At 40.4% G+C, this 16,944-nt stretch overlaps 1 protein-coding gene across 1 annotated transcript in view; it reads right to left on the bottom strand.

Moving 5' to 3' along the window:
* The window catches only part of ADAMTS12 (ADAM metallopeptidase with thrombospondin type 1 motif 12), a 678,211-nt gene that overhangs the window by 214,889 nt on the left and 446,378 nt on the right, over positions 1 to 16,944 (bottom strand). Inside the window, exons 11-13 of the mRNA XM_077462890.1 lie at positions 15,476 to 15,621; positions 7,366 to 7,535; positions 3,081 to 3,214 (exon numbers count right to left, since the gene is read on the bottom strand). Of these exons, the coding sequence (XP_077319016.1) occupies positions 3,081 to 3,214; positions 7,366 to 7,535; positions 15,476 to 15,621 (450 nt within the window). The remainder of the gene's footprint in view (positions 1 to 3,080; positions 3,215 to 7,365; positions 7,536 to 15,475; positions 15,622 to 16,944) is intronic.

The raw sequence follows: 16,944 nt of genomic DNA, 5'->3' as shown, positions 1-16,944 counted from the left end.
CAGTGTTTTTGATTTGATGACATTATTGAATAATTTTTATTATTGTTATATTATTATTTGGTATAATTATTTATAGTTATTTATTATATTATAATTTATGATTTAATTTTTCAAACTTTATCATACCCGGGATGTCTGCTAGACTCTGGTTTGAACAGATTTAAGAGAGTTATTCCTAATGCCGCGTACACACGACCGGACTTAAGTCCGGCAGACTTTCGACGGAGTTCTGAAGGAGTTCTGACAGAGTTCTGACGGACTTTCCGAATGAACAGACTTGGCCACACACAATCACACCAAAGTCCGACGGATTCGAATGTGATGACGTACGACCGGACTAGAATAAGGAAGTTCATAGCCAGTAGCCAATAGCTGCCCTCGCATCGGTTTTTGTCCGTCGGACTAGCACACACACGAGCGGATTTCTCGGTAGGAACTGGGTCCGGCGGAGTTCTGGCAGAAAAATTTGAAACATGTTCCATTTCTAAAGTCTGTCAGACTTTTGCAAATCAAAAGTCCGCTGCAGCCCACACACGATCGAATAGTCTGCCAGAATCATTCCGTCAGACTTTTGATGTTGAAAAGTCTGGTTGTGTGTACGCGGCATTAGAATTGCAGGACTACAATATAAAACGTCCCAAATTTTCATGCAAAATAATTGTACTGCTTTTAGCACCTAAAATCCGAAATAATCATACCGCCAGGGAGGTTAATAGTAAAAAGGTTAGGCCTGAGCATGTAGGCCCTTTACAAGATAATTTATTTTGACGACTGGGGACAAAGAAGGTTCATTTATTAAATGCCTTCTTCAGCTCTGTGTATAAAAAGTAAAAATAAAAATTGTGAAGCTTAAGTCCATGATAAAATTGACATGGTCCAGAAACATTTAGGCAAAATAAAGGTGAATTAAGCACTTGGACTAGGTGGCTTACACCCCTGTGTCCTTATGGACTTGAGCTCTGTTATTTCAAAGCCATTGTTTTTCATTTTTAAAGACTCTTTAATAACTGGCATAGACTAATGAAATGGCGTAGGGACAATGTGGTGATTATTTTTTTAAAACAAAGGATCAAAGTCTTTGTGAAGTAACTGCAGACTGGTTAGTTTAATTTGTATAGTGTGTAAGATATGAGAGTGCTAGAAAAAAAAATATTTTAAGCAACAGACAGCATGGATTAATGAAAGACAAAAGTTGCCGAACAAACCTGATTTCTTTTTATGAGGATGTAAGTAAAACTTTGGACAAAGGGGTGGCTGTGGACGTGGTATACTTGTATTTTGCAAGAGCTTTTGACACAGTGACACAGTTCCCCATACACAGCTAATGTGAAAGGTAAAGTCTACAGGCTTAGAAAATTCAGTTTGTAAATGGATAGGAAACTGGCTAAAAGACAGAATTTGGAGATTAGTGATAAATGTTACTCTGAATGGTCTAAGGTTATTAGTGGTGTACCCAGAGATTCAGTTTTGGTACCCTTAATTTATAAAGGATATACTGGAATTAAAGTGGTTCTAAAGGCAGCCTCTGCATTCTTAAGTGGGGTACACACTATAAAAAAAAACTAAATGGACAAACAATTCTGTATTTGGGCAAATAATTATGTATATGGAGGTTTTCCCCTTATTAAACTAGGACTTGTGCTTTTTTTTCAACCTATGTAACTATATAATGTATTTGTCATGCATTCCCTGGTATTACATATCTCTGTGCTCTGCATTTGTTGTGTTATGCACTCTTGAGCCTTACACTCTGTGTGCCACCACTCCTGAGTTCTGCCTCCTATGCATTACACACTCCTGAGCCCTGCACCCTCTGCATTACTCACTCTTGATCCCTGCAACTCTGCATTACACACGCCTGAGCCCTGCACTATAGACACTATGGGGTTGATTTACTAAAGGCAAAAATGTAGTTACTCCAGGGCTTAGTAAATGAGCAGAAACTCTGCTGACTTCCATCATTCAATCATGTGCAAGCTAAAATGTTTTTTTTTTTTTGTCCTTGCATGTGCTTACATACCCTTTGCAAAGGGAAGCTTTACCTCATTTACTAAGCCCTGGAGCAATTGCACTGTGCCAAGTGCACAGTCTATTTGCCTTTAGTAAATCAACCCCTATGTCATACATTTCATCAGTGGCGGCTGGTACTAAACTTTTTAGGAGGGGCAGGAAACAAACCCCTCCCTTCCAGGTCTGCGCTCACCCCTCCAGGGTCACAGCGGCCTGGCTTCCCGAGCTTCTCCTGGTGGCTAACCTGGTCTTCTTTAGATCCACCTCCTGTCATGATTGCCCAGGAGGAGAAGCCGCAAACCGATAGTGACTATTGATTTGCTATTGTCACAACATTTTTCAAGCCAATTAGAGCCTCAGGCTCTAATCACGTGCTTGAAAAAAAAAAATAAACTCATAGAAAGCTATGAGTCCAGGGCCCTGCATGCAAAATAGGGTGGGGGCGGGGGCGGGGGCGGCACCCCTGCACCCATTATGGACTGGCCACAGATGGATTTCATACTCCTGAGCACATCACTCTAATTACATTACATATGCCTGAATTTCTTCTTTACGGTAGGCTTAGTGTAGAAAAGCATATGTAATGGAAGGATTTCATTTATTTTATTTTTTTAATTAGTGTGTTGGATACAATGACTGTGATATTTGTGCGCTGTGTATATCGTGAGTATATCAGAATGAATTAATGTTACCCCGTTAGACATGGACACATCGGGGGGGGGGGGGGGGGGGGGTTTGAAAGCAGAACAGGGGTGTTAAAAAAAAATGATCAGTCCCAGTTGACAGATTTTCTAGGTATAACCTGGTTTTGAGATTATGCTACAGGCATTAACAAATATATATATATATACATTTGTTTAATAGACAAACAACCCTCCACCATGCATCTCCTCATGCTTCAATGCACTGATTTGCTAATTATATCCCTGAAAGCAACCACATCCATAAATAATGTAAACATTGATAGAAAGAAAGAAAATGTTTCCAAACCCTGCAGTATCTATGGAAAGAAAAAAAAAAACAACACACTAAAGAGAATTACTGAAAAGTAAATGAAACATACCAAATACCTTACACATGCCATTAATGCAGACGTCTTTTTGGCTGTTGCCCTCATAACATGGAGTTCCGTCTATTACTGCATCAAGAAGTTTGTCTACTAAATTTGTTTCTACTGTGCGGCAATGGAGTTCACAGGGATGTGCTGCAAGAAAAAAAGAAAAAGGAAAAACTCATTAAAGAGAGCGTTTCACTGAAATATACTGTTAGTATATGAGGGTTCTTCAAAAAGTTTCTGCACTTTTTTAACTCTATTAAAGTGGATGTAAACCCTCACATATACCCAGTGAAGTGAACAGCCTCAGATGATACACAGGGATGAAACAAATCTCCCTACATAAGTTTTGCATGTATATCTGCTGTCTTCAGCTTTATATACTGTTTAGAAAGCGCACATTGTGTTAGAATTTTCTCTTCCTGGTTCCCCTGTAGGTGTGGATACTTGCTAGACACTGTGAGACAGCTGATTGGAGGAAAGGCACACACCTCCGCCCTACACATGCAGAGCATGCCTGTGACTAGTTTAGCCATGTGCTAATCTATTTATATCAACCTCCCCCAACAAACACTTCAGGCTTCCATCTATGAGAGCTTGTCAAAAGTTATCAGGCCGATAACAGAAGAACGGAGCAGGACAAAGCTACGGGGTGCTTTGAAGAGAGATAACAAAACACTGCGGATAGATGTGCCCAGCTCAAATTTCATGAATTGGGTTTACATCACTTTAAATATAAAAAAAAGTGTGTAAACTTTTTGAAGACCCCTCATATATACAGCCCCTGCCCACCACTCATCTATGGACGTCTGAAGGCAGGGCCAGGAGAACGATAGCCAAGTTAAGGGAACAGCAGAATAAAGTCCAGGTAAGGATGAAAAAGTATTGTATTTAGAAGTTGCAGGTGTAAAAGATAACAAGGTAGGTAGCAATCTTAAATCACTAGCACTAGTAATATGGCGGTAGCCACATGAAGTAACAATTCCACTCACTCTTGTTGTAACAAACTCAGTAACACTTATAGTACCAGGTACAGCAGTACTGGTAGGTACAGACACTGTAAAGCTGATAATAACAGACTCAGTAACACTGGTAGTAACAGGCACAGTAATGCTAGTAGTAACAGGCTCAGTAACGCTGATATGCAGTGGTATATCTTCAGCATCACAAGGTATCACAGAGATATGGCCTACATTACAGGGGATGCAACAGCAGGCAGGTGGCTGACTGGCAGGATGGTGGCACAAATGCCACTTGAGAAGGCTGAACAGGTCCTACTTAAGTAGTTCTGGAAGCTGGTGAGTAGTAAGGCATCCAGCAGTGTCAGTAATCTCACCCTATTCACACAGGAACCTATTTTCTAAGGCTATCTCTCTCTGACACTGACAAGCATCCACCCTTTCCCTACACTATCCACTCACAAATGTGTACCAAATATAGGGGGCACTGCTATTTATTAAATAAATATATACGCTGCGCTTTCCAATACGTAAGGGGAGCACCAGAGTGAGGAACACCACGGCATGTTCTGGATTTTATAATCGCATGAACTTTATTGCACTTAGCGGTTTATTACATCTAGGTAGACTAGTTTTGGATACCATACACTTGTACAGGAGCACTTCTTTGAACAACCCAGCAATGCAATATTGATATACTATATAATACTGGATGCTATGCACATGCACATCTCACTGATAATCTATACAGGATCATAAAAGTGGGAAATGCACCTCTTTGCACAGTAGCACTTTATATCTATTATCATAATTTTTTATGCTTTTATACACACCTTTTATTTTTAATTTATGTATAATATTTATATTTATTTTTAATATATGTGTTCATTTATTGCACTATTGTCACTTTCCACTGTTAGGAAAGACGTTTTTTTCACTAACAGTCTTTAGACTAAAGCCGCGTACACACGGGCGGACTTTCTGGCCAACTAAGTCCGTCAGACAATCCGACGGACAGTCCGTCCTACTTTTGAATGAACGGACTTGACCCCACACGATGAACAGACAGTCCGTTGAAAGCTTGCGCGATGACGTGTACAGCACGTACGACGGGACTAGAATTAGGACGTCCAATACGCAGCAATGCAACCTTCCGCCGTGTAAATCCTTTCTGAGCATGCGCCATACTTAGTCCGTCCAACTAGCCTACTCACGAGCGGACTGTCCGCTGAAACCAAAGTTGGACGGACAATATTACGGAAATTCTGAAATACTTAGTCCGCCAGACTGCACGCTGAAAAAGTCCGCTGAAGCCCACACACGAGCGGACTGTCCGCTGAAATGTGTTTCGGCGGACTAAGTTGGACAGACAGTCCGCCCGTGTGTACGCGGCTTAAGAGTCTGTCGGATTCAATAGATAATCTCCGTACATACCCCTTACCGATATCCTAGATAGACAGGTGGGGGTGCTGGGGGCAGGTCACATTAGACTCATATCGATACTGAGTATGAATAGTTATCAGCAGAGTTATCCTCTTACAGCCACCTTAAACCTCAGTCATCCAGTGTAGCAGTTTTAGGTCGCAGTCTTCCCAGAGATGGATTCAGTTCAGTCTAAAGAGCATCGGCAGTGTCAAGATATTTTCAGAATGTAGGAGCCATGTATAGTATAACGTCGGTTCGGCAGGGCACAGCATGCAGCTTAGCATCCTGTGGTCTCAACTCACGTCAATGCATTTCGCAAACCCATACGTTTGCTTCATCAGGACTTTGAGATGCCGGCCAGACGTCACTTATAAATCTTGAGAAATCCCAAGTTCCAAAGTGTCACATCTGGGAGCAACTCAGTAGAGTCATCTAGTGGCCACTTGGTAAATAGTCAAGGAATACTTTCTGAATAAACTTGGTGTGTTCTTTGGCCTTCATGATGCAGTTTCTCTAACAAACCTCTAAGGGCTTCACAAAACAGCTGTATTTGTGCTGATATTCAATTACTCACAGGTGAACTTTATTTAGGTAACTTCTGAAGGCAATTGGTCCCACTATATTCTAGTTAGGGTTATCAGAGTAAAGGGGCTGAAAACAAATGCATGCCATACTTTTCAGATTTTTATTTGTAAAAAAAATGTCAAAACTATTTATCATTTTCCATCCACTTCACAATTATGTGCCACTTTGTGTTGGTCTATCATATAAAATACATTTAAGTTTTTGGTTGTAACATGACAAAATGTGGAAAATTTCAAGTGGTATGAATACTCTTTCAAGGCACGGTATGCGGTGGGTTGTTCCCATGGGCTGGTAGACATGACCTGTGAAATGCATTGACCAACCTATCATTGAATACATATACCAACTTCTATGTTCCTATGAAATGCACCATGATGCTCTGTATTGTATGGTATAAATCTCCAAGTTTTTTGCCGATAGGCGCTTTTCAAATGATATGTAAATCCAATAAAATTATTTTGTATTATATATATTGTGAGTGCTGTGTTCTCAGAGGCATATTTAAAGTCCCACCCGTCTTTGTATTTCCCATTCTTAACCTAATAGAGATCTTGCTTTTACTATGGCACAAGGGATGACTTCATGGGTTGTGGTAGGGAACTCACACTGGTGTAATTTATATGCCATATTGGTCAATACAATTGTGCACACCATTGGTTCGTACTTCCTGCAAGTCATGGAACCTGCTGATACAGAGGCACCCAGGTATTAAATACCATATACTAGAATTCAACTAGAAGTTTTTTTGTTTTAAGAACATTTGTTTGATTTCCTAATGGTTAGTTTGGTCAAATGTATGTTCAGTTTTAAAAGAAATTAGAAGGAGCAGAATGGAAAATTTTCCTTGAACAAACACATCTCTAACAGTGTGTGTGATTTCCATTTGGGTAATAAATACAGTCATTCAAAAATGTTCAAATGTTAAAAGAAAACAAAAATTTGAAATACTTTTGGATGACATTCCTCAAGTCATTAAATGTACTGAACATTTTCGTATGAATTTTCATATGCATGTTCATACAAATGTTTGCTTGATTGAAAGTCTACTAGTGTATGGCCAGAATTAGCATCTGGGGTAAAATTGGGTAAACTGATAGATAAGCTTTTTATGGGAGGGCATTAGGGAGAGTTTAAATCCACTTTAATGTGGATGTCATCAACATTATTTTCAGCGTTTTGCTTAGAAATTTAGCTTCTTTGGATATTTTCAGTCCTTCCAGCATCAGATGCTTAAATACATTTCTTGACTTAACAGGCCACTTTTACATATCTGTCCCCATGGGAATATTTGTCTGCACAAAGTTCTTTTATCCATATTGCCTACATACCCACCTAAGTTGTAGATGGGAAGCCATGTGTGCAGTTCATTTTTGTAAGGAACGGTGTTGAATTCTGTACACTGCATATGGCGGAAGGAAAGTTGGTTTTTGGGGCACGGGTTTGCTTTACACATGCGGTAGCGTTTTCGTTCTCCAGTACAATATTTCCCTCCAAATTTTGGCCTGAAGAAAACAAAAATTGCATTAATAATTACATGCTACTTGCACAACTGTATAATGAGATATAGATTGACTGAGCACAGAATAATGCTACAGAAAAACAAAGTCTGGAAGTCCTGCAGGAAGCTTCATAAATTTGCCCACAAAGTTACTGTATAAAACTGGATTAGTGTTGAGTAAGCACCTTGAAGGCTTCCATGATGGCATAATTACAAATAACTCTTATCTCACAATAAGGCATTACACTGCATTCTAGTCTGTCCACTGTTCAAACAAAGTAAACAATAGGAAGTCATGGTTGGAAAGCAGTGATTGAACCACTGTACGGCAATGCTCACCCCTTCCTAAAGCTGCAAAATGTGAACCAGCATTTGAAAGGAACTTAGTTGGATTCAAAAACGTAAAATTGCTTGCATAGACACGACTTTACACATTTCCATTAAAGAGGACCTGTACTGTGGGAGCTGTTTCTAAAAAGTCAAGCAGTTGGCAAAGCACTAGTCACCGGTATTGCCTGTACACTCCCTGTTGCTGAATTTTCACCATTGCTGACTTACCATGTCTTGTTCTCCACTGTGGAGGTGATCATCTTGGTAGGGTAGCAGGACTTTACTTCCTCATGTCAGAGTTGCCTCACTGACTGGTGATCTTATGAGTGGAGTGGTAATGTTCAACAAGAAGCTCAATAAAAATTACAGATCCATAGAATGAATAAAGCAGAAACAGGGAGACCTTTACAACTCCAAACAGGGCTGCTGTTGTGGGTGCATAGGCATCCCTCATGTACTGGACCCAGACCCCAACAGGATGGTCCATTAGGCTGGCCCTGTGGTATAGTCACAATCCATCATAAGACTTTGGCTTCCACTGGTTTTACCTCTCCCTGCCCCAGCTGCATTTGATTCACCCTTACCATTGAGTCTCACCCCCACCCTGCTGTGATTGGCTGCCGTGCTCTGGGCAGGGATTCTTACACTGCCCACTGTTCCTAACTGTGCATTGTTTATTGCCCCTGTACATTGTTCTCTGCCCCCCACATATTGCACAATACTGCCCCCCATACAATGCTCACTGTTCATAACTGTACACTGTTCTCTGACTCCCACATATTGCACAATGCTGTCCCCCATATACGGCTCATTGTTCCTAACTGTACACTGTTTATTGCCCCTGTACACTGTTCTCTGCCCCCCATACACTACTCACTGCTCTAGTGGGCCTTGTCAGGTAGTCTGTACAGGGTCCATGATTTCTAATTTCTGCCCTGACTACAAATCTGGTAAGAATAACAGTCCAAGGCAGAAGCACCTTAAATCTCACACCGCCAATATACCACTGTTAGGCTACAGAACTTTTCAGGAAATGCACTGCTATTTTTCCAGGAGAAATTCAAGACAAAAATAAAAATGTCAACCTTCTTCTTAGGCATATTTGACATTTCTAAACATTCCCTAAAACATACTAAATCTCCCCCTTTCAGTTCAGATCCACTTTAATAATAAAGTTTGTTGTCAATAAGTTACTGATTTTCTATCTCCCGGTGAGATCCAGAGATGATATATTGCACTGTTCCCTGGATTGCATTGGCAGTTCAATGATTGGTTTTCATTGTTGCCTGGAGTGCCCATTCATATGATTGATTTGCTTTTAGTAACTGTCATTTTAAAGAGACCGTTTACTGTAAACAAATATTTAGTCATTGTTACCTTGAATGTGGTCTATGAAATATAATAATAATACTAGAAATAATAGAAATAATGTACTTTCCCTCCCTCTGTTGAATTGTTGAATCCAAGTTCCTCTTACCACTGATCAGCCATTTATTGTTAATGGGGCTCATCAGAGACAGAGTGGTCTCTAGCAGTCTCACCGCCACGCAGGCTGCATCAGTCCAGAGCCTGACAGCCCTCCAGGGAAGATCTACACTGATGAAGACAATGACATGGGGGAAAGGAATCAATTCCTCTAAAAAGTGAGTTGACCGATTCGAGTTTTTTATAAATAGTTAATTAAACCATTTATATATATATATATATATATATATATATATACACACACTGTTTATATACTGCATTCATAAAGTATTTAGACCCCCTTCACTTTTTTCCAATTTAGTCATGTTGCCGCCTGATACTACAGTTGTTTAAATTATTTTTTTTTCTTGTTATTCTGCACTCAATACCCCATAATGACAAATTGAAAACAGAATTTTAGAAACTTATGTCTCAAATGTATGAAAAAGGAAAAACTGACAAATCACATTGACATAGTATGCAGACCCTTTGCAATAGGTGCCTCTCATTTCTCTTGATCGTTGCTGAGATATTTCCACACCTTGTTTGGAGTTCACCTGTAGTAAACTATTATCTATCTATGTCCATTGATAAGACATGACTTTCAAAGGCACTTCTCTATAAAATGCCTCACAGCTAACAATGCATACTGTATCAGAGCAAAAGCCATAAGGTCAAAGGAACTGCCTGCCGAGCTCAGAGACAGGATTATTGCTAGGCACAGATCTGGGAAGACTACAAAAAAGTTCTGCTGCACTGAAGGATCCCAAGAGCATAGTCTGCATAATTTTCAAATGGAAGAAGTTTAGCATAACAAGGACTCTTCCAAGAGCTGCTTGCTCAGCGAAACTTAGCTATTGGTGGAGAAGGGCCTTAGCAAAAGAGGTGACCAAGAACCCGATTTTCACTCTGACTGAGATTCAGAGATCCTGCATGGAGATGGGATAAAGTTCCAGAAAGACAACCATCACTTTAACCCTCTACCGATCAGGGCTTTGGAAGAGTAGCAAGACGGAAGGCTCTCCTAAGTGCAAAACACATGGGGACCCACTTGGAGTTTCTAAAAAAGCACTGGGAGGGCTCTCAACCTTTGAGGAACAAGATCCTTTGGTCTGATGAAACCATGATTTAACTGTTTGGCCTCAATTTTAATCATCATGTCTGGAGGAAACCACCTGCCCAATACTATCCCAACAGTGAAGCTTGGTGGTGGCAGCATCATGTCATGGGGTGTTTTTCAGCAGCAGGGACAGGGAGACTAGTCAGGGTTGAGGGAAAGCTGAATGGAGCAAAGTACAGAGATATCCTCAATGAAAACCTGTTCCACAGCACTCAGGACTTAATTTTCACCTTCCAACATGACAACGATCCTAAGCACACAGTCTAGACAACACAGGAGTGGCTTAGGGACAACTCTGTGAATACCCCAAAGTGGCCCAGCCAGAGCCTTGAATTGAACCTTATTTAACATCTCTGAAGAGACCTGAAAATGGCTGTCCATAGATGGTCCCCATTCAACCTGACTGAGCTTGAGAGGATTTGCAAAGAAAAATGGCATAAATTCCCCCAATCCAGGTGTGTAAAACGTTTTGCCAATGCTGCTTGAAAAAAGTATTGAGTAAAGGGTCTGAATATCTAAGTACATATGATATTTCTGTTTTTTTTTTATAAATTCACAGACATTTGTAAAATTTTGTTTTCTAAATTCTGTTATTGTGCAACATAACACAATTGAAAAAAAGTGAAGGGGGTCTGAATACTTTAGGAATGCACTGTATATATACAGGTATAAAAAATGTAATATATTGCAGTTTACCAGTCCCAATGCCATGTACACACGATCGGATTTTCCGACAACAAAACTGTGGATTTTTTCCAAAGGAAATTCTGAACATGGGAACATGGTGACGTACGACGAGCCGAGAAAAAGGAAATTCAATAGCCAGTGCAGTTCCTTCTGCTTGATTCAGAGCATACGTGGACTTTTGTGCGACGCGCTTGTGTACACATGATCGGACTTTCCGAAAACAAGTTTTGTTGGTGGAAAATTTGAGAACCTGCTCTCAAACATTTGTGTGTGGAAATTCCGACCGCAAATGTTCGATGGAGCATACACGTGGTCGAACTTTCCGACAACAAGATCCGACCGTGTGTACACGGCATTAGATGTGGTGGTTTCATTCGTTTTTCAGGTGAAGAACATTATTGGTTAAATATTATGGACAATGATTTTATACTGCGACCCATACAAAAGCTTGGAGTGCAGCTCAAAGCACTGCAAACCTTCCCCCTACAGTCCAAAGCACAGATCGGTTGCCGAAGTTCAACCAAGCTCAATCACGCCAGCTGAAGGTAGAAATGCTGCTCTCTGGAACCCAGCTACTATATAGAGAGGTACAAAATACAGCTTCAACCTGAACTCCTCCTGGCTATGCTCCTCTAACATGTTTCGCCCAGGCTGATAACGTACCTTTACCTCTCTGTATGGCAGCTAGGTTCTGGTGTGCGGCATCTCCACCTTCTGTCTTCTGAGTTATTTTATACTGCCTCACATGCAAGTGATTGAAGGCCCATTTACATTCTGCATTTGGTATCAACACATGCAAAAATGCATGCGTTAATGCATGCTGCCCCACTACATGGCAATTCACTTGCTGTTGATGTGGTGGCATTCATTGTGAGTGGCACCCCAAAGCACTGTAGAGTGCAACACATGATGCCCAACAGTGCATTTTGAAAAAAAAACTCGCGTTTTCATCTGTTGTGGTGCCGTGGCAGCCCATTCATGCCATAAAACCTGTTAATGATTCCTTAAAGAAATTAGAAATTGGACATACGATTCTACATATAAAGCACTGCAGAGTTTGATCTTTAGTGTACAGTACCACATAAAAGGCAATACATATGTGTGTACTATTTCTGCATTTGTAAAAATAAGTTATATATTGCCTAGAACAGACAGTTAGGGCTCATGTCCATGGACTTTTGTTTTGCATTTGAGTTTAGTTGTTTTTTCTTCAAATGCAACTCAAGTTGCTCAAAAAGCATCTCAAAGCATCCTAGAAGCACCTGGGAACATACTGTATTTGACTTGCACTAACACTATCAATTCACTCAATGAAAGCTCATGTACATTTGTTATGTGCAAATGGAGCAAAGACAACTGTTAGGCTATTTACTGTACTAGTTTAATGTTTTTAATTGATTTAAAATGGGAAATACGCCATCTGGCCAATAGATGGCACTAAGTGTCATAGACATTTTCTGTGATGCTAAGCAACATCTAGTGGCCAAATGCAGTATTTTCCTTCTAAAATCAATGAAAAACATTTAAACAGCACAGGAAAAAGCCTAACATAATATGTTTTTTCCCCCATCGATGCAGAACGAATGTACATACACTATATGGTCAAAGGTATTTGGACGCCTGCCTTTACACGCACATGAACTTTAATGGCATCCCAGTCTTAGTTCTTAGGGTTCATTATTGAGTTGGCCCACCCTTTGCAGCTATAACAGCTTCAACTCTTCTGGGAAGGCTGTCCACAAGGTTTAGGAGTGTTTCTATGGGAATGTTTGACCATTCTTCCAGAAGCGCATTTGTGAAGTCAGGCACTGATGTTGGACAAGAAGGCCTGATGGGCCAACTTAATATTGGGCCAACTATAGACTAAGACTGGGATGCCATTAAAGTTCATGTGCGTGTAAAGGCAGGCGTTCCAATACCTTTAACAGTATAGTGTATGTTTTGGGTGAAATGCTATGCAAATATTTTCATAAATGTACCCCTTAAGCCAACAGTTGTAACCCTTATGCAAACCTCATTTTGTATAACTTTGTATAAAGCTACAAGTCACTGCCCATGGAGAAGCATTAATGGTTCATTTCAACTTTGCCAGAGAATAGCCTATGCAGTCAAGGTGCCTCAAGGGGCAGTCAAGGGGCAGATATTAAAAAACTCTGAAGCTCCATAAAATGTTCATTCATTTTATTGTCACACCTGTATTTGGGTCTCCGCTTCTATGATTAAGCCATGTTGACATGTAAGAGAGGCGTGGCCTAAGGGCAGGCACTATATCAACAGCCAGCTATACACAATGAACTTAGTTATCAGTGGGCTTTGCATTGAGTGCATCTTCATTGTTCGATTTTTCTATAGGTATTGAGCTAGAAGAGCTCTTGTGACCGACACCCATAGTAGTGGCCTTCCCGAGTGGCTGCTTTAGGGGCTTGGCGTGGTGCAGGTTTTCTTTTGGCATCCCCCAGAAGCCTGGCTGAAAACGTGCAGCTAGCAATCTCCAGGCAGACGTCATTCTCGTCTAGGCAAGAATTAGGTAATTTGGGGCAAGCATCTATTAACAAAAGTACCCTCTGAAATAAATAACACTGCAAATGTGTTTTCAAGGCAGGCTTTAGGAGAGGCTCAGCAGTACTGTCACTTCTGAGTGAAGATCGTGTAGTGCCGAATCTACTTTATAATGGCAATGTAAATGACAAAATAACCAATCATGATAAAGGAGGCTTGGCAGCCTGTATGGTATATGAATTATTTGACCCATCGTCTTCTGTATTTCCTCCAGAACATATCGTAATGGAACTTTCTTTTTTTATTTGTACAAATGGAAAGTAAATGGTACACTCGTATTATATACTAGAGTGCTTTATCGAGCATCGCTTTCATATCAAGTCCTGGATACAATGCTTTATTAAGAAGAGCCTAAGGCAGTGTGTGTTACTGATTTCATGGCTTGTGATCCTTGAAATATAGTATTGAAGTGTCTTATAATGAAATATTTGAAAAGGTTACTTGTAGGAATTCCCACCAACCAAGACTATGTTCAACTCCAAATAGGCAATTCTCCATACACATTCTACCGAGTTATTTCAATAAGGAGAAGCACTGAGCAGTGACAGAAGTATAGTGATCCATAGCAGCAAATCAGATATCTATTTATTCCAATTGTAACAGTAAAAAAAAAATGAAATTATGAAGAGGTGCAAAGGCTTGCTATATAAACGGTATATTTGCAATGAAAGGTTAAAGGGTTAGTCCATCTTTTCAGAAAAAATGAAAAGCTGAGCTAACACTATACACCCCCCCCCCCCATCCTTCCCCTGTAACTGTACTTACAAATGTGGGTGATGACCTGTCACTGCCCAACGCCTATGCAGCCGATATAACAGTTCAGGGATTTTAAATCTTTCTTCCCCTTCTTTCTTTTGGGTTTCCATGACAGATGAGAGCTATTCAAGTTGGTCAGCGCCGCTAAGTGACTGCTTTGACCAACAGCGGGCTAAAGTCTGCTGTCAGCTGGTCCAGATGGGATGCCTGACCAGAAGCTGGCCTAGCCTCTCAGCATGCCACTGAGAGCCTGAGCCAGCTGATCCTGCCCCTCCTCAGCCCAGTGCCCCAGTACGGGGCAAAGCAAATAGCTGGTGACTGACAGGTAACAGCTCTCTGCTCATTGAAAACTGAGAACTGAGAGATCAACGGTCTTTGATCGCTCGGTTCTCAGTCTTAGAGGCGCAAGGGGACAGCTGCAGCATTGGACCAATTCTGCATCCACCTAGGTAATGATGATTGTTTGTTTTTAAATCCCAAACCTCTCATTGCTGAACCTGCCAAAGCATTTGCATTTTTGTTTTTCTATTTCTGAAATGTACAGTTCATATCTTTATCACAAACCACATCCTGTCTAGCAAGGGAGGGAACCTGGCATTTCTTTTCTACAGTTTCACTTTCACTTACAACAACTTACAACCTACCTCAATAGTGTGGCAATGATGAGCTCATCTCTCTGTCACTTTGCTCTCTCTCCTCCTATTGGCATGCTTTTTAGCAGATAAATTAATTTCAGAGATTTATTTAGCAGCTTGGCTCGAGTTCAGCTGTGAGTTTCAGCCCTTCAGTGATCCTAGTTGAAGCTCATCTTTCTTCATTCAAATCCCATGCTTCCCTGCTAACTCTTGATGCCCTTGCATCACAATTTAGCACCTCAGACACACAGTGATAGTAAGAGCTGTTAATGTTATGAAATGTGCCAAAAGGGAATATTTTTCTTCTGGAAATGGATTGGAAAGCTTTTTTCACAAACATAGACATGCCTGCACAAGTATGTGCTCATGCAATAAAAATAGGCTCTGACTTACTCAGGATTGTTGCATTTCCTTTCTGCGCTCTGCACTCCAGCTCCACATGTTCGTGTACAGTGTGTCCATGTTGTCCAGGAACCCCAAGCTCCATGTACAGTGTCTGGTTGTTTGCCAACGTTAACACATGCACCACTGATGCACCACTGAAACAATAACCATTCTTCATTAGCTACAGAATATAATAAACACACACTGGGCAAAATTAAAAAAGCAACACTTTTTTGTTTGCCCCTATTTAACATTGTTCATAAATCTGTCTAAATCTGTGTTAGTGAGCACTTCTCCTTTGCCGAGATAATCCATCCACCTCACAGGTTTGGCATATTCAGATTAGACAGCATGATTATTGCACAGGTGTGCCTTAGGCGGGCCACAATAAAAGGCCACTCTAAAATGTGCAGTTTTATCACACTGCACAATGGCACAGACGTCACAAGTTTTTGAGGGAGCATGCAATTGGAATGTTGACTGCAGAAATGTTCACCAGAGCTGTTGCCCTTGAATTGAATGTTCATTTCTCTACCATAAGCCATCTCCAAAGGCGTTTCAGAGAATTTGGCAGTACATCCAACCGGCCTCACAACCGCAGACCACGTGTAACCACACTTGCCGAGGACCTCCACATCCAGCATCTTCACCTTCAAAATCATCTGAGACCAGCCACTCGGACAGCTGTTGTAACAATCGGTTTGCATTGTTGATCTTTGAGTTCAGCTCATGATAAATAGGGGCAAACACAAAAGTGTTGCGTTTATAATTTTGCTCAGTTTATATAGACAGAGAAGGTATAACACATCAGGTTATGGTGTGGTAGGCCGAAATGAGCCATAAAGCCCTCCACTCAATCAGCACAGTAGAGGCTTCCTTAATTAAAAAAGGTATCTGCTCATCTTACTTCCACTACAAATCCCAAAAATAAGGAGGTTGTTCCTCATTTTCAGACAGTGAAAATGTAGACCAATCATTTCTGTCTCTTGGACAACTGTAAATTCAGAACCACAGATGTATAGAATAAACACAGCCTAATATGGAGTCATGTATATCAACCTTCATTCAGCTGTTTCAGACTTGCTGGCCTCAAACAATAGCTTCTATGGAGTAGGGCTTAAGGAGCAATGAGAAGGTATTGCACAGGTATAATACAATACAGGTTATGATAGAATGGGCCAGTAGAGTGATAAAACAGAAGGTATATATGTGTCTTGTTACCATATTAAATCCCCCCCCCCCAAAAAAAAAATAAGAGGTTTATTCCTCATTATATATATTATAATATATATATATATATATATATATATATATATATATATATATATATATATATATATATATATATATATATATAATATGATAATTGTCAGAGCCAATTTGATCAAAAAAATTATGTCAAGTGATTTGTTTTGGAAGACCATTAGAGTCCACGATAACTTTGGACTTATCATAAGTCACATGGGATATTATGGATC

This window comes from Lithobates pipiens, unplaced genomic scaffold, assembly GCF_037356315.1.
Source record: "Lithobates pipiens isolate NorthernLeopardFrog02 unplaced genomic scaffold, aLitPip1_a1.2 Scaffold_3, whole genome shotgun sequence".
Classification (NCBI taxonomy): domain Eukaryota; kingdom Metazoa; phylum Chordata; class Amphibia; order Anura; family Ranidae; genus Lithobates; species Lithobates pipiens.
The sequence above is the reverse complement of the archived record's forward strand: the minus strand, read 5'-3'. Positions and strand labels throughout refer to the sequence as shown.